Source organism: Tamandua tetradactyla, chromosome 6 (genome assembly GCF_023851605.1).
Source record: "Tamandua tetradactyla isolate mTamTet1 chromosome 6, mTamTet1.pri, whole genome shotgun sequence".
Lineage (NCBI taxonomy): Eukaryota > Metazoa > Chordata > Mammalia > Pilosa > Myrmecophagidae > Tamandua > Tamandua tetradactyla.
Genome location: NC_135332.1, coordinates 46,132,600 through 46,153,110, shown reverse-complemented (window position 1 = coordinate 46,153,110; position 20,511 = coordinate 46,132,600). Strand labels below are relative to the sequence as shown.

Here is a 20,511-nt window from a genome sequence, read left to right as displayed (position 1 = left end):
GCAATGATGCAATGATGCAATGATGAGTGAAGTATAATCTGACCTGGTACTGCCATTGCTTCTGTGTTGGCTTTGACCAGGGTATGATCCATTAATCTTCTCTCTGAGCTGATTCTGGTTGTGGTTTTTCGACGCTCCTGTGTTCTAGCCTATTTGGATACTGTTGGATACTGGTTTCATATGTGTAAGAGTATTATGTGTAAATATATAATATACATAATTATGTACAAGTGTTTATTTGGTATTCTTTTGAATTACTGATACTTTCACATTTTCCTTCTTAGGTTAAGGTGAAAAAAAGTCTGGCTTTGAAATCTTCATGGAGGAGTACATCCTTTCAATCCTGAATCTGGTTAAATGTTTTCATTGACTTACTGTGTGCTTTGGATTGCTATTAAGTATTGGAAAACACCCATTTTAGCAGGGGCACTTAGAAAATATTTCCAGCCTTCCTTTTCTAGTAATGATGATTTTTCCCCCATATGCTTTCACCAACCTACCAGTTCAGCAGCATGAATTTTCTTAGAGAGGCAGCTTTAGTGTGCTTCTGAAGTGTTTCTGATACAAGTACTTCACACAAAGCTGAATTCTTGGTTTTTGTTCCATGTATTCGATTAACAACAACAACAAAAAGTAAAATGTTATTAAATACCAAAACACTTCTTAGTATAAAAATACCTCAGAAGTCAAAGGTGGTCTGAATGAAGATTTTATTTAAAACACCTCAAGTAATCTTTAAGTTTCCACATAATTGTGACAATATAGAACAGTTCTTTGCTAGAAACATTTACTCTTAAAATTCACTTAAGTGTCTCATAGAAACTTTAGTGAGAGCCAGCATAAATCACGCACATTTAGCAAACTCTTAACGAAATGGCAAGCAAAAAGAACTAATCAATAGATCCTTTTCTTTACACAATCATAGGTAGATGAGTATTTTACTTAATCTATTCATTGTTTGTTAGCTTTGCTTTCACACTGAAATTTTCAGACTAAACACTCAAACCCTATTTTCCTTAAACTGGTTTCCCAACAACAATAAGTGTGGCTGGTAAGAGAATTTTAAAGGTTGGTAAACCATATGAGATATCACTTAATAAATGGGTCACAGTATATGGGTAGGAGATGTTTTTCTAAAGAAGTATAAAAGCCAAGTCCACAATTCACATTGTTTGCAAACTGATAAAACCTTCACTTCACTTGCTGTTAAATGCTCTAAAGAGAATACCTGCTTTTCCCTCATCACCCACTTTGAAGTCTAACTTGGGTTTTTCCCGAGAGCTTCTATACTTGTTCTTTAAACAAATTATCCTCTTTTATCCACTTCTATGCTGCTGGCCTTCACTTCCCTTGCTAATCCTGATTCTTTTACTCTAATCAACATGGTCATCTGTAAGGAAGGGTTTACAAAGCAGGTTAAAAGATTAGGATCAAATGGCTATATCCTTTTAAAGGAGTCCATATAGTTGTTTACAGTTCTTATAATTATGGATTGAGGCCGAAAAGTATCCAACAATTGTGATAGTGAGCCCTATGCAGTAGTTTTGTTGTGAGAGAAGACATTAATTTCTTTCAGTTCTCAGGAGAATACAATTTAATCAAGTGTTGTACTTCTGTCGGATAACCTGTGATGGGACAAGTCTGGTGACTCCTCACATAATTGAACACACAGCGATAACAAAAAACATAGCCAGAGGTGGCAAGAACAGTATCATTCACTCGTGTTTTACGACACAGAGGGCACACAGTCTTCATTTTGGGTAACAGGGGAGAATCAGAGTTATAGTCCAGGTGTACAGGAGGTGGTGGAGTAGGCAGGGCAGTCAGTGTTTTGATGTTTTCTTGATTTTCAGATGAGTACCACCAGTCAAGGAATTGCAGGAAAAAGACACCTACGGAAAGGCCTGTGGACAGGGATAAGGCAACACTCCCCACAGCTTTCATCAGAGCTGCCTTTATCTTCTCACTGACACTGCTGGGAGAATAGAAAAAGGAGGCAGAGAAACTGTTTATTTAGGTATAATTCCAGAATAATTAACATGACAATAAGTTATTACAAACTATTCATCAGAATCACTGATTTGAGGATTCAGTAGTTGCTAGATTAGCACTGGATCCATTCTGAATGGTACCCTTTTTTTGACTTAAGAGTATTTTAGGAGTGTATAGGAGCTAAACTGTTGTTTTTTTTTTTTTTGAGGGGGTAGAGGTAGGGTGAGGGTGGCGTATGGGCAAGAAATCAAATCTGGGTCTCCTGCATGGCAGGTGGGAGTTCTGCCGTTGAAACTTCGTTTTTTTGCATGTGTGTGTCCCTGGGTGGACATGAACCACTAAACTTTGTTTTTAAAAACAAAAGGCTAGGGTTTGGTTTTGCTTTTTGAGAAAAGGAATTAGTAGAGGCTTTGATTGCATAGACCTTTTTTTTCTTGTGGAAGATACTGTATCCAAAAAAAAGAAAACTCACTTAAAAAATAAATTGCAATATTGAGAAATATGTATTTAAACTAGTGGGAGAATACAGACACTACTCAGAAGTAGTATAACATGATTAAGAGCACAATCTTTAGAATTGTATTGATCTGGCTGGTACTTAATTGTTAGTGCTTGTTTCCTCAATTTAAATTTGTCAATGCATTTCTTTGGGATTGTGATGAGGGCTAAGTGAGATTATGTAAAGCTAACACCTAGCTCAGGGCCTGGCAAATTACAAGTGTGCCATAAAATGTAATATGATGACGAAGACTATTTGCAATCCCTGTTTTATAGGCCCAAGAAAGAATTTTTCTATGATTTTATGTAATACTTTGTGAATGTCACAAAGTTGGGTTAAGATTAAGGTTTTAGAATCTGTGAAGATGTTTTGAAGTGTTAGGGCCTTACCTCTTGCCTGGTTGCTGCATCATGCTGACTTCAGCTGGTCTGTGCTCCAGAGCTTGTATATCCTGGACTGTCAGTCGACCCAGCCGGACTCCGGCCAGCCTCAGCAGTGGTGAGTGATGCTGAGCTTTTCCTAGGATATACTGAAGTTGTTGTACAAGAAACCAGCCTTCCCAGGCCATGTTAACAAATGGGTAGGCTGCCAAGAAGGCTCGGTAGAATTGTTTCCAGCGGGATGAAGGGGGATGGATAGAGTACTCATCCTCTTCTCTCAGGCTAGAAACCAGCTTCTCCAGCTTTACTTTCAGATAGGGAAGAAAAACCAGGAACATAATTGATTTCCAAAGCTGCTCCTTTGGGAGACCAGCACTGGCCAATCTCTGAAAATTGTGCTTGTCCCCCATTACAATCCGTTTTAAGCTATAAAAGTTTTCAGAAAATGAGGCACTGGTTTTAGATAGATAATGCTGCTGGAGCAGAAGATCTAGCAGAGTAAATATTTCATCAAACCACCTCCAAAGGAAGCCATAGCGGGCAGGATTTGATTCTGCAAGAATCTAAAACAAAATAAATAAATGAAATTACTCCATTATACAACTACCATATCTTGTATTTAACAATTCTTACACCCTGCCCCACCCCCCCCACACATTTTTGCTTAGGTCACTTACACTCTAACATCTGCTGAAGTATTGGGTATTCAGTAAGGGCTCTGTACTGAACACATCAACCCTTAAATCATGGGATATGAATTATATGCTAATTGATTATTTCAAACTCTAGGCTACCAAAGAAACACAAACTATTGGTTTGCCTTTTACCCAGTTGCCCCTAAAACCTTTAAGAAAATAAATACCTTACCTTGACCACATGCTGAAGGGCAGGTCTCACCGCTGTCATTAAACTGTCCTGTGCTACTACCTCAAAGATGGATGGCTGGTCATCCACCACAGAAGCAGTTGTAATGTGAGCCCCATGCTCGGCCATCCTTTCGTGTGTGTACTGGGTTTCACTTTTCCTACAAACACCCTAGTAAGACATGAACTCTTCCGGTTAAGGGCGGATTGGAACTGGGAAATAAAGACCTCTGGAAGTGAGGAGGTGAGGAGTCAGAAATTAAAGAAGTTGAGGAAAGTTAACTGGGACGTGGTATAAATAGTCTGTAGGAAGGGTTACTTGTGAGATGATGCACCTCAAAGGCAGGGCGTGACCTGGGGAGCGGGGGACAAAAGGAATGGGCAAATGGACACTGTCCTCTCGAGTTGCCTTTCTGGGGACTGCAAATCAGAGACCCTCAATCTTGAGGGCTCAAAAGCCGGCTGTCTGATGGATCAGAGGTGTCAGTGCGGCCAGGTACGCGAGGACTGGGTAGTGTTGGATATAAGATGTTCTCGCTCGCGCCGGTCCTTGCCCGCTGACCCCTGGGGAGGCGCGAAGGACCCACGACGCCACGTTTGAGGGGAGATCTCCGCTTTCAGACACAAGCCGCCCCCGGAAATAGAAGCCACTGAAATTCTGACAAACGGGGCAGAGGAAAGACGCTCTAGTCCTGAAGCCGGAACTAGAAGTCTCTATGATCCTGCCGGAAGTTCCGTTTTCTCTCAACTTCAATTAAAGAGATTTTGCGAGCTAATTTTAGGGACAATTATTTCTTTCCTTTGTTTTATTTTTAACTAGTTTCGCCTACATCGCATTCCCGATGGAAAGCCGCAGCTCTGATTCTCTCTTATGCAGAGGACTTTTTTGGCGATTTGTCTGGCGTGCTCGTTCCCCCAATCTCTCACCCCGCACACACAAACACATGCGCGGATGTGTGACTCCCGAGGCTGGAGCTTGGGCTTGCTGGTTATCAGGTTCTCAGGATTTTAAGAAATAATAAATGTAAAATATTTAAGCAGAGTAACTGACATAATAAGTGCTCAATAAATATAAACTAGGTTGTTAGTAATTTAAACCACCAATATCTTACGGATAGGTATTTCAATAGCCTCGTAACTGGTCTCCCATTAAATTGAGCCCTTGATAGAGGCCATGTGGATCCCAAGTACGATTCCTGGCACATAGTAGCCTTCAATAAATGTTTGTTGAATTTATAGTGGAGTAAAAAGACCCAGAAAGAAGATGGGTAGAAAAATCTGGGAGGTATGGTCACAAAAGTTAAGGAAGAAAAGTATTTCAAAAAGGGGTGCTTGGTGAATACATCCATCCAAAAGGTGGAGGAAGATGAGGACGGAAACACTTGGATTGAAGATGCATTTTGTAAATTGCATTTATTCATTTTTTTCTTAAATATTTTTTGGAGAAAAATTTGGAAAATACTGAAAAATATAAAGAAGCTAATAGAACTGTTCATAAGTCACTACCCACTATAACAAATTACAAATACAAATACTTTTCTGGATTTGTAATTTTGTCTCTTTAATACCATCTCAAAGCATTTTTCGTTGTCATTACATATTCTTCAAAAATATGGTTTAAAAAGTGTTTTCCAATTGTAGAAATACATGTTCAACATTGAACATTTGAAAAATAAGAAAAATATTAGAAAGAAGATTGAAACGCTCACCACCCACCAATCACCGTTCTATTTTTATATATACATTCTGCTATATATTCTTCCCGTCTTTTTTTTCTTCTCTATACAGTCGCACTATACATATTGTTTATTGTATCTTTTTTCACTTAACATTGTGAAATTTCTCGTCATAAAATATTTTTCAACATTATGGAGCTACTTGATTTTGCCATAAATATTTCCATTCTCTCCTTTTACAATTTAGGTTTCCAGTTTTCCCTCTTTTAATAATAGTGTAAATATTTAGTTTTATGAAAATGCATTATTTTTAACGAAATTTTTATGTACTTCTGATTTCTTCCTTAGAAATGAATTTAAAAAATATTTATACACCACTTTTGGACTCTTAAACACAGTTAATGGATAAAGATGTGCATGTGTCGATAGGATCTACACCCCCACCCCTACGCCCCCACTCTCAGCCCTATCCCCCACCCCCATCCCCATCCCCCACCTCATCTCCATAAATTTTAGGGCCAGCTAGTTTAATTGACAGGTTGTTCCATTTACCCTCATCAGCCTTGTTCTCTGGTTCCAAATATTGGAATATGGATCTTGGGTACTGAGACAGTGAAAGGGAATTTACATCTTTGGTAAGCACATCTAATACGTGCCAGGCACTTTACCTACTTATTCCACTTAGGCTTTATCATCGAGAAGGGTGGCAGGGGCTGGGAAAGGTCATTATCACTTCACAGATAAGATTAAGGTTGAGGATTCCTTAAGTAATTTTCCCAGTCACGCTGAAAGGCTGGCGAAGGAACTTTTCTCATGCCATCTCAACCCTCTTTTCTTTGCACCACCTTCGTCTTGTTCGATTGCTCATGTATAGTCCTGCGCTGGATTGTTATTGCTCAGGTACCCGCTAGGGAAAGAAGTTAGATAAGGCTTTTTGGGGGTGGGGAACAGGATGTTTCACCCTCTCAACGTGTAAGTTTTTCAGAGAATTTCAGTGCTAGAAAGTAAATTCAGGGAATGTCTCCTTGTTTATTGTGTTCCTTAGGACAGCCACTGAACAACCTCTGATGCCCAATTCTCAAAGACCTTTTCTGGACCAAGCGAAATCATTCGGTCTCAAGGAACAGAAATCACCACCTTCCGGCTAACACGACGCACCCCGATGACGTCTCGGGCGTCGTCCTCTACGTCAACGTTTCCTGTGCACCATCTTTGTCCCTGGCAAAGTGGGTTTTGCGCAGTGGCTTAGACCTGAAGAAGGAATCGTGACGGGCAGCAGACCATTACACCACCACCTGGGCCGTGCTCTCTGGCTGCTACCACCACCTCCGGCCTCGCCTCCGGTGAGTTGAAGTCGTCTGGCTTTGTAGTATGCCCCTCATTGTTGGGGAGGGGACCCTTCCTAGGCTAGGTCAGAGGAGAGGGGATCCTAAGAGTGTGACCGTTGAGCGCGGAGGGAATCCGTCGGGTGTGACCGTTGTAGGCAAGAAAGGAACTCCTCCATGGCGCTGTGGTGTGGGTGTGGATTACGTGGGCGTGGTAGGTGGGCTAGGAACGGGGAGAGGTTACGTCTTGAAGGAGGCCTCGTGGTTGGTCGGGTTATTAAGTAGAGTCGCAGGCCTGGGGTGTGGCCGGTAGTGGCTGGAGGCGGAGGGGACAACCTTCCTTTTCCACTGGGCTTCGTTCGGTCCACTGAGAGGTTGGGACGCGTCCAGCGAGAGAAAGGGAAGAGGCATTCCCTCAAAGGTGTGAGTAGAAGGCCCAGACTACTGTCGCCTTTCCCATTCTCTGGTAATTTAAGGGTAAGAGACTTTTCTCCCCCATCTCGTAATGGAGGAACATGTACCTAGAGTTATGACTACCTGGGGAAAGTAGAGTAATTCCTGAAACTTGGGGACAGAAAAGAAATACGTCCAGAATCTTGGCCCGATTTAAGAGACGGGGAAGCAATTGGGGCCAAATTTGAGCCCTGAATGATCTCTTCCTGGTTTTCTCAGAAATAGTCTGGTTTAGGAAAGATTGTAGACTAAGCCAAATGTAAAGAAACTAGGACTTGTTCCTTCGTGTTATTTGAAACCAAAGAACTTATACATACTTTTTGTTTCCAGAGGTCTTCTATTTTGGAGGCAGGCTTTTTTTTAATTTACTTGGTTGCATGTGGATGCTTCATTAAATTTTGAACTATTAAAAATGGAAGTTATTTTTTAAATGTCAAACGCTATTATACTAATCATTAATGGCTTAAAAGTAAAAAGGTAAAGCTCAAAAAAAAAACGACTAAGAAGGGAATCTTAATGAGGAACAAGTTAAATTATTAATTATCTTCCTCCTATATTTATATTGCTTAGCCTCAGGGTACGCTTATAAAGTAATAATAGAAAGCAGCAGGTGAAGTAGATGCAGCTGTACAAGAAAACGTAACACGTTCCGGTGATGACTAAGTGCAGTAGTAAGGTGAGAATCTGCTTGCAGGTGTCTTAGTTGAAATTCCAAAGAAGTATAAAGGATAGTGTGTTCTTCAAAGAGCCTCACTGAAAATTGTTAAAATTAGACAAAGCTAACATTATATGAATAAATCCTTTTTTAACATTTTTTTTTCTTAAACGGATTCATTTTGGAATATTACGTTTTAGGCACAGGTTGAACTAAGCTGAACAAAAATGAATTAGATAGGACAAGTCCTCCCTCCCTTCTTTCCTTCCTTCCTTTTTACAGAGTTTATTGGTATTTCAATATAGGATGTAAAACTTTTGAGCTTCTTTCTTATTGTATAATGTTAACAAATTGCCTTGTATTCTGATGCTTTTAAATGGAAATCACAGATTATAACAAATTATAAGCTAAATGATACTCAAAGATGCTATTGTCTTTGTATTGTTATTAAATATTTGATGTAAAACATATTTAGTGCCTCTCACCTCTCGCTTGATATAAAAGGTTGCTGGAATGACCATTCTGCTCTATAACTGGTTAATTGTTTGGCCAGTTTTTCATTTCTGAGCATTGGACTGTTTAAAGCCCAACTTAATGTGTTTGGAATTTAGCTGCCGTTTTCCAGAGAGCCATTTGAAATTAACATCCTATTAACTTCCATCTGGCCTTATTCTAACCAAGCTATTAATCCTGTTTTGCTGCCCCTCTCATTTGGGGAACTGGAGGTTAGAATAGAAGGAGGAGGAGGGATTTTATGACCTATATTTGGTAGAAACTAGGTTATGTTAAATGTAGATAGATATACAGACCTGTGCAGGGAGGCCTTTTCTGAAATGCGGTGACATCACATTCAGAGCTAGAACAAGGAAGAATGATTGTGTGCTTTGTGACAGTTTTGTGATTTAACAATGCTCCTTGGCTGTACCAGGAGTCTTCAGAACAACCAGGGACTTGTTCAATTTGAGTTGGTAGAAAGGTAGTGTGAGTTTGAGCTCCATGGTGGCTTTACTGATTCCTAGGACTCTCCTTAAGGAACGTTTTCTTTTTTCTCTAGGAAAAAAAGGAGCATGACTTTCTGAGCCTCTTCAACAAATACTCAATTTTTTTCCTCAAATTCCATCTTGGCTACTTTTTCTCTGGCTTCTAATGCAGATATCAGTTTTCACTCTCCTGTATTTTGAAGAGTCTGGTTCTGTCCATCTCTGTTGTGTGACTAATTGTATCTTAGTTCCCCCTTCCCCCCTTTTTTTTTAATATGTATATTTTATGGAGTTGAAATTCACATAACACAAAATTAGCCGTTTTAAGGTGAATGTTTCTGTGACATTTAGTATATTCACAATGTTGTACAACAATTTGTTTTTGTTTGCACTGCTTTCATTTTTCTTGGAGTTTTTCTCTATCCAGGTGGCTAAGGGAAATGTCATTCCTTTTGTTACAACAGTGTTAGCTAAGAGAGTTGTATTTCTCCCATTTCTCTAGTGCAGGGATTCTTGAAGTATATATAAATGGACTTCTAGGGGTCTGTGCTCGACTCTCCCCTTTCCTCTGGTATTTTATAGGTGGATACATTGTTCTCCAGTTAGAATACTTAATGATTACACTGGACAGGAAAGAAATGTTTTCCTTGATATTGAAATTTGTTAGGGGAGGTTATGAAATATTTGGGCCACTATATAGGTAGAATTTAGATTAGATTAAGTAAACGTTTACCTGATTGTGCTGAAAATTCCTGTTAAAAATTTAAGGTGTATATGAGATCTTTACAAGACAACAATTTTTGTGCCTTTTTAAAAAACTACATGAAAATTTCCAAGAAGATTTTGCTTTTAAATCTTACTTCTGAAATTACTTTGATGATCCCATAGGACTTAGAATGGCATAGTAACATCCTAGACAGACCATAACCGGCTTTAGAAATGGCCCTCCTGTGAGGCTCTAGTAATCATTACTGTACACTGTTTTTTCTCTTGGCATATACAAGTCCATAGAATACTTTGGATTTATTCTATGTCTTTTATGTGAAGGACTCCTTTATACATTTACCTCCTTCACATTTAGCTCACATTATGAATGAATTAAACAATTATAAAATTCTTTGAAGTTTTGCTAAAAAGGCATTATGAAAATAATGCATAAGGCAAGCCTCTGTTACAGGTTATTTTTTGTTTCAGCTATTTATTGATCACTCATCCATTGACAACTTGCATCATTTATTCAGTGCTATATTAAACAGTGTATTTAGAAGATGAATTAAAAACTTCAAACTTCTTAGCGATTTAAATGAAAATTACAAAATGTTTGAAACCCTGTTTTGGAATATAAAGGGTGTTTGACTTCCGATTTCCATTCTCTGTAGAACAAGAACAGGTCATTCCTTTATTGATTTGGATAAAATACATCACATTTTCTGTTCTGCTAATGCTATAAATTCAATACCAGTTCTCTAGCCACATCAGTTGTTAGCATAAAGTATATATTGTAAACCTCAAATTTCTAACAATGAAAGGCTTAAGAATGAATGCTGCTATAGAGTAATGTTGCTACCTTTGATGTGACAACTGAACATCCATCTCTCTCCCCCTCAGATAACTTCTTTAGCATGAGGAATGGTTTTAGTCTCATAACTAAGTTAGGGTGAAGACATTGACCACACAATACACATGTTCCATGTTTTAAAAAAATTCTGAATCTTGGGCAACTGTTCTCTTATAACTACTTTAAGTTTCTAAAAACAGTTATTGGCCAAAGCTGGGAGAACTTAAGTCTTCTCAGATGAGCATGTGAATAAATGGAGGGAGGTAAACAAAAAAAAAATTTAAAAAGTTGAAATCTGATAGGGAAGCTGCCGGATAAGAAAATAAAAAAGAAATAGTAATTTAAAGTTTATTCCAGCTATAATGCAGGTTATTCTTACTTTAAGTTAGCATCACATGGCTTATTTCTGAGTCCATTCCCAAGATACTCTGTTGTACTTATCTCTGTTTTATAGATCCGTGCAATCTCTGGCTTTATTGGGTCATCTGGGTTCAGATCATATAGCAGTGAACAAATGGATAAGAGAACTTTAGAAGTGTTTAAAGTAGGAGACCACTGTGATCTTAGTATATCAAGACAAATGCTGCCATTAGTGTTAATATTTGGATGATAAATTCTTGTTGTATAAGCAACCTTTAGGTGGTTTGAAGGAGTAGGCTGTAGGAATATGAATTGTCAAAAAGAATACACTGCCTTGATATGGGCTGTCATTAGGTCCCATAATTGTGGCTTGCTAGTGAAACATATCATCCCCAACTGGACCTACAGAACATTGTGCTGGGGGATCATGGGCCAAATCACTAAGTTCCTTATTAATTTGTTTCAGTGCCATGGTCTGTGCTTTTCGTCTCGCTCAGCGCTGTCTTGGTGTGCACTCAAAGGTCTGGCCAAAACTCTTGATTATCAGGACAGCGGGGAAAGAGTGTTGTATCTTGGTTCACATTGGTTCTGCCAGACGCAGGTTCAGATTTGCTGTGGCCTTGCTCAGTCTGAGGCCTCGGCCTCCTCCTTGCCAGGCAGCTGGTGCCATTAACTTTTTTTTTTTTTTTTGCATGGACAGGCACTGGAAATAAAACCTGGCATGGCAGGTGAGAATTCTGCCACTGAGCCACCATCGCCGCCCTTTTTTTTTTTTTTTCGATAGGTTAACTTTTAATTACAACAAATGTCATTAAAACGAATTTTTCAACTCTAAAATGATGTTTGTGAGTTATAGTCCATTTCTTTATAGAAGGTAATTTAGTGAAATTCTGGCATAAACTAAAGAACTTTTACAAGCTGTTCAATAGAGATCAGGACAGTAATAGTAAGCAGCTCGTTGGTAGGGTAGCAAATGAGTCTAATTTCCATTTGATTGTCCAAGTAGCACATTTTAAAGAACAGATTTGACCCAGGCTTTTTTCATTATCCAGCTTTTCTTCCTTTTCCTTAATTACATTGATTTATTTGGTACTTAGGGCCTTTTCTGACAGAGCCATATTTACTATTTGTTGCCAAATGTGTTGCCACTCAAGTTTACCAAATGTATTATCACTGATGTTGTATTGACCTGAAGCTTATGAGCAGATGCCAGGATTTCTTAAATTGGTAATAAGTAATTGTTCAAGACGTTGGTAAGAAAGAAGATACTAATTTTTGAGTGCAGAAGGAAATATCAGTAAAAGGAAATATTATATTTAAAGTCAAGTGCATTGGAAAAAGTTCTAGAATTTCTCAAATGATAAAATTTTCTCATTGTTTTGAGAGAAATGTGTCTAGTACATTGCCATTTTTTTTCCCCTAGTGGACCCACATACAGCTGGATTTAGTCTTCTGGGAAACAGGATAGAGAGTTAAGGTTGAGAACAGAATCCGTGTTCTTTTAAGTTTTAACACGTATTCTGATATGCTTTTGTCCTCGATGGCCTGAATAAATATTTCATTCTTTTGCTTGTAAGTTGATATTTATTCTTTGGCAATACTGTTGGGCTAAGTATAGATTGTTGGAAATATGAAAAACATAATTTAAAATAACTCGTGCCCTAAGGCATGCTTGTCTGTATATGTTTGTGAAAGAATAGTAGCCTACTAAGTAGACTTTTTTTTGAAAGAGATTTCTGTTGTTGAAAGTTGCACATAATGATGAATAGATTGGTAGAATTGTTTTCTCTCTAAAATAAGCGGCTTCAGAATACGTGCTTTGGAGTGACTCCATCTTGAGGCAGAGAAGCAAACCAGATTTGCTTCAATGAAAATAATGGGAGTTCTTTCAAAACAATCTTTTTCTTATCTTAAATTTTTGAGTGACTAATTACAGAGAAGTCTAGCTTTAGCTCTTGAAGGTTTGGAGCCACAGTAGATTCAGATTATCATCCTATTTCATTTGGACCTTGGTATTTTTTGTCCAGATTGGTTCCTTTAGACAGGATTTATGTTCATAATTTTCTTTGCATCTTTTTAATCAACAAGTATGGTATATAAAGATTTCTTAAAATCAGTTGGATGCCTAACTGGACATATATAAGTTGGATAAAAGAATTCTTTTTCTTTCTCTAGGTACATATTAAAGATCCAAAATCATGACTGACTCCAAGTACTTTACAACCAATAAAAAAGGTAAGTGTGAGAACCTAATCAAAGCTTTGAGTTTTTTTTTTCAAAAGTTTTAGTTTAAGACTGTCTCAAAGAGAATTTTCTTCACCTATTAGACTTGTCAGTCATGGCCAACCTTACTGGAGATCTACTGCTTTTACAGATATGTGTATTTGAATAAATTATTAGAGTATAGGTTTAAAAATATTTTTTTATTTAAGAAGTTGTGGGTTTACACAATCATGCATAAAATAAAAAGATTAACATACACTGACCCACCATCAACACCTGCATTGGTGTGGAAAATTTGTTACAATTGATAACGCTGCTTTTTGTAATTCTCCTATTTTTTAAATTATGCTTGTTACAATTGATGAAAAGTATTAAAGTAATACTTTAATTACTTTATACTTTAATTGCTTTAATACTTTAAATTAACTGTTTCCCATAGTTGATGTAGGGATATTTTTTCCCCATATTCCCTACCTATTATTATTTTCATGCGTGTCTTTATCTTGTCATATATTGACTCTAGATTAAAGGGGTCTTAGTCACAAGGTTTTTGCAATCACATAGTCACAAGATAAAAACTATATAGTTATACAATCATTATCAAAGATCAAGGCTTTGTTTCAGGTATTTCTTTCTTTTTGGCTATTCTAATACACCTAGAAGCTAAAATAAATATCTATAAGTCAGTAGTCATAATCATTTGTTAAATCCTAACTTCTCGGTTACAACTCCTCCCTTGCATTTGATCATTCTCTCAATCTTCAGGGGTATTTGGGCAATGATCAATCTAATTTCTTCATACTGAAAAGGATTGTCACCACTGTGGGGTAGAGGAATAAAACTGGTTGATGTTATTGAGTGACGTCCCATGTTGCCAGGGAGACTTACACCCCAGGTAGTCATGGCCTATGTAGGGAGGAGGGTAGTGAGTTTATTTTCAGAGTTGTCTTAGAGAGGTCACATCTGAGCAACAAAAAGGGTTCTCTGGGGTTGAGTCTTGGGCATAGTTATAATTAGGCTTAGCTTCGCCATTACAGAAAGCAAGTTTCATAGGGTAAGCCTCAAGATCAAGGGCTTGACTTATTAAATTTGGAGTCCCTAATCAGTAATTCCCCACATGGGGAAGTTTAATAGTTGTAGATTTTTTCTCTAGCCCTTCAAGGGACTTTGTAAATACTTTTTTTATTTTCTGCCCAGAAAGCTCTGAAATATATATAAGGGTATTATATTAAACTGCACAGAAGAACAAGTTCTCATTTCCTACTTTGGGTTCAGTGTAGTTATATTGTTTAAATAAACTGACCAGACAGAATAGTGTGTAACAAAAAACTTAAGTTTTGGAGAAAATAAGCATTTCTTCGTTTGGTCTCACACTGAAGTTGAAGTTTTAAAATACAGACAATATTATTCTTTTGTCCTGTATTCTAATTTACCTTAGTCCTAACCAGATCAGCTTCATTCATAACTCTATTTGAAGTCTGATCTCTTTTTCAGTTTCTTGAACATAGTATAGGTTTTAAAGAGAAGACTGTGATTCACATCGTTTTGACTTGAAAATTGTTTTAGCAAAAGAAGTGGCGGTGTCTGCCCATGCCAAAAAAAAAAGAAAGAAAGAAAGAAACAGGATGTCTCTGGTATTTGAAGTCAACATTGATCCACTGAACATTGACAGTTCTGAGGAGGGCAAACCAGGAAGAAACACATTTAATTTTTTAATTGGAAGTAAAAATTTTATATTGTTATATATAACAGGGTATACTATTAAAGCAGTGCAAACAGGTAGAAAGTAAAAATGAAAGTTCTCCCTTTCCTTATTACTGTTCCTAAGGGGATTTGGTATGTATCTTCCTAGCCTTTTTCTGTGCATATAAATGCATTTGTTAATACATATGATTTCTAAAATTATTTTTAGCAAAAAAGGGATCATGGAAAACAATGTATAGAAACTTATATTATCAACTACTCCATCCAGATTTACTTTGTTCTTTGTCTAGGTTTATTATATTTAAAATGGGGAATCTCTAGAGGCATAATTCGATTATTTTTAAATCATAGACTACAGATTTCTAGAATAATTTTGAATTATTAGCCTCAGCATCTTTATGATGTGTAATGCTGGGTTTTACATATGAATGTAGACCTAGGAGCTAACTACTTTTGGGAAATTCTACTCCCCTCATCTTTTATAAAATCATTCCTTAAACAACTTATTTCTAGAGGTATGGAGGACCCTTCCATTAAAGAAAGTTTAGCTTTTCTCAGCCTTTTGTGCCTCTCGGCTCTGCTCCTCAGGATTAGAATTAAGTGCTTTTTTATTTATCAGCCCTTAATGTTTACTGAAATATTTTGGGCATGAGACTGTTACCAGTCTCCTTTCCTCTGGTTTTTCAACAACTTGGCTACTTTTCAGATGTACTTCTCTTCTCCAGTGACTGAAATATGATGAATTTTCTGCTCCAGAATTTGCCTTGTCTTGTTTCCTTCATAGTATTTACTGGCTGCAGCCTCCCAAGTATCTTTAGGTTTAGCTGATTTTGGTCTTGAAGAATAGAGTCCTTTTTACCTTCATTTATTCAGTAAATATTTATTGAGTGTCTACTATGTACCATTCACATTTTCTCAGCATTAGTGGTATTTCTATTTCTGATTAAATCTTCCCAGTTCAAGCCTTCAACTGTTCAAAGGTGAGAAATGTTAAGTGTTGACTGGTGTGCAGTTTGGGCCTCTGATTAATGATAGTTTCATATGATTACTGCAAGTCAGAGTAGGTACAAAGGACACCTAATACCTGGATCTTGGTTTCTAAATACTTTCCACTAAAAGGAATCAGGGCTCCATGGAGAAATGACCAGTTCCAGGACTGGGTCAGGAAAAGTATAACATGAACATGAATGTTCTAGTTAGCTAGCTGTCAGAATGCAATATACCAGAAACAGAATGGCTTTTAAAAAGGGGAATTTAATAAGTTGCTGGTCTACAGTTCTAAGGCCGAGAAACTGTCCCAGTTAAAACAAGTCTATAGAAATGTCCAATCAAAGGCATTCATCCAGAGAAGATACCTTCGTTCAAGAAGGCCAATGAAGTTCAGGGTTTCTCTCTCAAGTGAGAAGGCACATGGTGAACACAGAGTTCCTCTCTCATCTGGAAGGGCACATGATGAACACGGCATCATCTGCTAGCTTTCTCTCCTGGCTTCCTGTTTCATGAAGCTCCCCGGGAGGCGTTTTCCTTCTTCATCCTCAAAGGTCACTGGCTGGTGGACTCGGCTTCTTGTAACTATGCCATTTTGCTCTGCTCTCTCTGAATCTCCTTCACTCTCCAAAATGTTTCCTCTTTTATAGGACTCCAGAAACTCATCAAGACCCACCCAAATGGGTGGAGACATATCGTCACCTAATCCATTTTAATAACCACTCTTGATTAAATCACATCTCCAGGGCGATGATCCGACTATAGCTTTAAATATATAATACTGAATAGGGATTATTCTGCCTTTACAAAAAGGGATTTTGATTAAAATATGGCTTTTCTAGGGTCCATACATCCTTTCAAACAAGTACAATGAACATCTTGCTCCAGAAAATAAGATGATGGGACGTTTCAAGGACGTCAGAGCATCATAGTTTGAAAGGACTTCTGACCATATTTGGGATAATTTGAGCATCATGAAAAGTGATGGCAGTACTGGAGTATAACCCAATAAATAAGAATCCATATGATAATATATGTACATGTATATAAATATATGTGCATAAATCATCCTAACTGATTCTGGCAAGGGTTATCACAGATGGTAAAACTAGTGGGTAAAAGTTTAATGAGGAACAGGATATTTACAGTCTTAAAATAATCTTTTCATTAATTGCTTATTAATTACAAAGGGAAAAATAATTACAGTGGAGAAACCTGACAGACTCTACCTTAACTGAATATCCAGCATTAACATTACCAGTAATGGGGCAAATTGACATTGTCTGCTTCTTGATCTAATACACTGAGAATCCCAAATTGAGAGCATTCTGTGAAATAACTATCCTGTTAAAAGATATTATCATTTAGACTAAAGGAGACCAAATAGAGACAAGACAGCAAATATGAATTGGACCTGGCCCAGAGGGTAAATTTTTTTTATAAAGTACATTACTAGAGATAACGATATATCATTGTTTAATTTCCTGATTTTGGTCACTGTATAATGGTTATGTACGAGAATTTCCTTGTTCTTAGAAAATATACATTGGCAAATTTGGTCTAAAGAGGCATGATATCTGCAGCTTACAGTTCAATGGCTCAGGGGAAAAAATCACGTATAGAGAATATGATAAAGAAAATGTGGCAAAATGTTAACAGTTGGAGATTTTACAACTTTTCTTTAGGATTGAAATAATTTCGAAATAAAAAAAATTAAAACTCCATGAGCTCGTAGCTTAATTTTATCTACTGCTATTAGCTTTCAATCTTGGCTACACATTTGGAATCACCTGGGTAACTTAAAAACACTACTGAGTTCCAGGCCCCACCCCCAGAGACCCTGATTTAATTGGTCTAAGATATGACTTGGTGTAGGGATTTTTAAAAGCTCCCCAGATTGTTCTAATGTAGCCAAGATTGAGAACCTTTGACAACTGGTAGCAGTGCTTGGTAGATTTGATCAAGAGGAGGAGGAGGAAAGAAGGGAAAAAAATAAGCATTTAATAAAATTGTATATATGAGATACCTTGCCTCACTTAGTTATCCCTCTTTGACAGCACCCAAATTCTTCCTCACTATCTTTATTTTTTTATATACTAAAGCCTTTCTTTGGCCCCTTGTCAGTCGTTTTCAGCTCTTTCTGATTTTTAAAATTTCTGAAGTCTATTTTTTTCTCTTAACATTTTTTGTTCTTTGATGACTAAAAAATTGTCTATAATGATATAAAGGGTTGTAATTAAAACTCACTTAACTCTTCAGATCTTCTCTTGTAAGTGTTGGTAACCTTTTTTAATTCAGGAATTTAAAAAAGTTTGAGACAGATCAAATCTTCTAGATTAGTATTACAGTGAGTAGACTGATCCTTTTGCTTCTTGTAGTGCCCACCAGAACTATCATTGGAATATATTCCTTAAGTTTATGCTATTGAATTTGGAAACATTCTGTTTTGCTTTTGCAAAAAAAAAACAGCCCTGCTGTTTGTCCTTTATTGTTTCTAGAAGTAAATGTTGGAAACTGAAGAGTTGAATTTGGCAGCATACGGTTGTGGTGTGGAGGAGAGTAACTCCTTGAAGGGTCAAGCTTTTCTGGGTCTGCTATTTTTGCAGCTGTTGAGTACATAAAACAGTGATTTTGTAGCATTTGTTTGCTTATTTGTAATGGATATTAATGAAACAAGCCTTTTTATTGCTCACCTGTGTTTTATAACATAGGATAGCAGTTTTATCATTCCCATTTAGGGGCTTCAGGCAGATCCTATAATGTGTTGTCCCATTATTTCTATACCAGTAAATGAGATCTTGTTAAAATGAGCATCAAGAGCAGTCTTGAAGGTAGAGGAAAATGAGGCAATACTGTGGAAAAGTTTAAGGCTATGGATGGAAGGTTGAGGTGGGAGTAGTCAGCCTGTTTTTTATAGGCTAAGTGGCATGGTTTTTGCTTTATTTTAAAACCAACTGAGTTTACCTACTTTTTCACTTCAGCTCAGCCTTCTGAAGATAGATGAGCCTAGAGTTCAGTCTTAACATAGTGATGATAGTCCCTGGTATTTTACAGAGCAGGACCTGAGCACTCGTTTAAGACTGTGCCTTTAGAAATGACTCTGGTGTGTACCTGTTCTAGTTTGCTAGCTGCTAGAATGCAATATACCAGAAATGGAATGGCTTCTAAAAAGGGGAATTTAATAACTTGCTAGTTCATAATTCTAATGTCATAGTTCTAACACCAAGAAAATACCAAGTCTATACAAATGTCCAATCTAAGGCATCCAGGGAAAGATACCTTGATTCAAGAAGACCGATGAAGTTCAGTGTTTCTCATATTGAAAGGCACATGGTGAACACAGTCACAGTTTCTTTCTCATCTGGAGAGGCACATGGTGAACACAGCATCATCTGCTAGCTTGCTTTCTTGGTTTACTGTTTCATGAAGCTCCCCGGAGGTGTTTTCCTTCTTCATCTCCCAAGGTCGCTGGCTAGTGGACTCTGCTTCTCATGACTGTGTTGTTCTGCTCTCAGAATCTTTTCCTTCCTCTCTCGTTCTCTTTTATAGGATTCCAGTAAACTAATCAAGACCCACCTGAAATGGGTGGAGCCGCATCTCTACCTAATCCAATTTAACAACCACTCTTGATTGAGTCACATCTCCAGGGGAATAATCTAATTAAAGTTTCAAGCATGCAGTGCTGAATAAGGATTAGAAGAAATGGCTGCCTTTACAAAATGGGATTAGGATTAAAACATCGCTTTTCTAGGGTACATACATCCTTTCAAACTGACATAGTACCATTATTGACTCTTCAAGATTATTATTCCTGTTAAGTTGATTGAACGGGGAGGGGGAGACCTTAAATCCCACTGACTTCGTAAAGTACTAATTAGAGCAATGATTCTCAACCCTGGCATTAGAATCACTTGGGGAGCTTTAAAAATATGAACTTAAAAGTTCTCTTCCACATTCTGATTTATTTGGTCCAGAATGGAGCCTGAACATTACTATTTTAAAATGCTTTTCAGGAAATATTAGTATATGGCCAAGGTTGAGAACCTCTCGATTTAGGAGTCAGGTGAGACAGTTTTAAGCCCAGCTCTGTCACTAACTCACTCTGTGACCTTTGAGCCTCAGTTCTTTGTCTGTAGGTTTGGGAGTGGGTTAACGAGATGCTACTGGGAGTCTCTTCTGGTTTGAAAACACTGGTTTGTAAACCTGTTCCCTGCCTGAATTTAATTTTCTTCTTAGGGCCTTACACTCCTGAAGGAGGTCAGCCTTGAAATACTGTTTTCTCCCCACTCCTAAGGTTCCTAAAGTCTGAATTGCATTTTCTCCTCTGACTGTAACAAAAGAAGACTTAAAATTTATTGGTGGTGTCCTAACAGTGTGTCAGTTGATATTCTAGAACTTTGAATTTTACCTATACTATAATTTTTTTATAATCTCATTTCAGCTACTGCCTTTCATTTGGCCAGCTATCCTGTTGTTAGATATTACGTAATGCAGCATTCTGCACTAGTTCTTTGGTCCTGGGACCTCACACAGTTCTCATTTCTTATAGGAGAAATCTTTGAATTAAAGGCTGAACTCAATAATGAAAAGAAAGAAAAGAGGAAGGAGGCTGTGAAGAAGGTGATTGCTGCTATGACTGTGGGGAAAGATGTTAGGTAAGAATAATCACTCCTGCCATTGTTCACTTTGGAGACCCACACCTCATCTTATGGCTTTTTCAGTACCTATTGAAAGAATTGTGCGGCAGTGTTGTTGCTTTTTTAATAACTCTCTGACTTAAGTGGTTTTTTTGTTTTTTTTTTGGCAGAGTGAAATGGGTTTGATTTGTTGTATACAGTTCTGCATAAAACCTCCTG

At 37.5% G+C, this 20,511-nt stretch overlaps 2 protein-coding genes, 1 non-coding gene and 1 pseudogene across 12 annotated transcripts in view; 2 read left to right on the top strand and 2 right to left on the bottom strand.

Moving 5' to 3' along the window:
• AP2B1 (adaptor related protein complex 2 subunit beta 1) overlaps window positions 1-20,511 on the top strand; it is a 186,676-nt gene that overhangs the window by 5,720 nt on the left and 160,445 nt on the right. Inside the window, exons 2-4 of one of the 6 annotated variants that reach the window (XM_077165133.1) lie at window positions 6,456-6,753; window positions 12,917-12,976; window positions 20,205-20,310. In XM_077165133.1, coding sequence (XP_077021248.1) covers window positions 12,940-12,976; window positions 20,205-20,310 — 143 coding nt within the window. In that variant the 5' untranslated portion in view covers window positions 6,456-6,753; window positions 12,917-12,939. Of the gene's footprint in view, window positions 1-6,455; window positions 6,754-6,827; window positions 6,950-7,027; window positions 7,213-8,780; window positions 8,820-12,916; window positions 12,977-20,204; window positions 20,311-20,511 lie in introns of those variants that run through there. The other 5 variants (XM_077165138.1, XM_077165134.1, XM_077165135.1 and 2 more) reach the window with 5 other exon arrangements.
• Window positions 15-111, top strand: LOC143689279 (Z30 small nucleolar RNA). Its single transcript, XR_013178723.1, has one exon. It is a non-coding gene; the product is annotated as a Z30 small nucleolar RNA (small nucleolar RNA).
• PEX12 (peroxisomal biogenesis factor 12) lies at window positions 675-8,714 on the bottom strand. 5 transcript variants are annotated; one of them, XM_077165141.1, is made up of 5 exons: window positions 8,653-8,697; window positions 5,963-7,591; window positions 3,739-3,906; window positions 2,881-3,434; window positions 675-1,975 (listed from the first exon to the last, which is right to left on the bottom strand). In XM_077165141.1, the coding sequence occupies exons 2-5, from the start codon at window positions 5,966-5,968 to the stop codon at window positions 1,573-1,575; spliced, it is 1,131 nt and encodes a 376-aa protein (XP_077021256.1). In that variant the 5' UTR covers window positions 5,969-7,591; window positions 8,653-8,697; the 3' UTR covers window positions 675-1,572. The 5 variants fall into 5 exon arrangements, with proteins under 5 accessions (XP_077021256.1, XP_077021255.1, XP_077021257.1 ...); XM_077165140.1 differs by lacking the exon at window positions 8,653-8,697 and adding an exon at window positions 8,329-8,637; XM_077165142.1 differs by lacking the exon at window positions 5,963-7,591 and having other exon boundaries at window positions 3,739-3,964; window positions 8,653-8,703.
• On the bottom strand, window positions 10,773-11,213 carry LOC143687810 (ubiquitin-conjugating enzyme E2 D3 pseudogene; annotated as a pseudogene).

What these genes read in the sequence shown, in the direction of transcription:
- PEX12 (XM_077165139.1), bottom strand. Translation starts at nt 8,688, where the DNA reads ATGTCACCGCATTTCAGAAAAGGCCTCCCTGCACAG. An exon ending in GAAAAGGCCTCCCTGCACAG is followed by an intron (nt 3,907 to 8,652) that starts GTCTGTATATCT and finishes ATGTCTTACTAG; the next exon opens with GGTGTTTGTAGGAAAAGTGA. An exon ending in CCCTTCAGCATGTGGTCAAG is followed by an intron (nt 3,435 to 3,738) that starts GTAAGGTATTTA and finishes ATTTTGTTTTAG; the next exon opens with ATTCTTGCAGAATCAAATCC.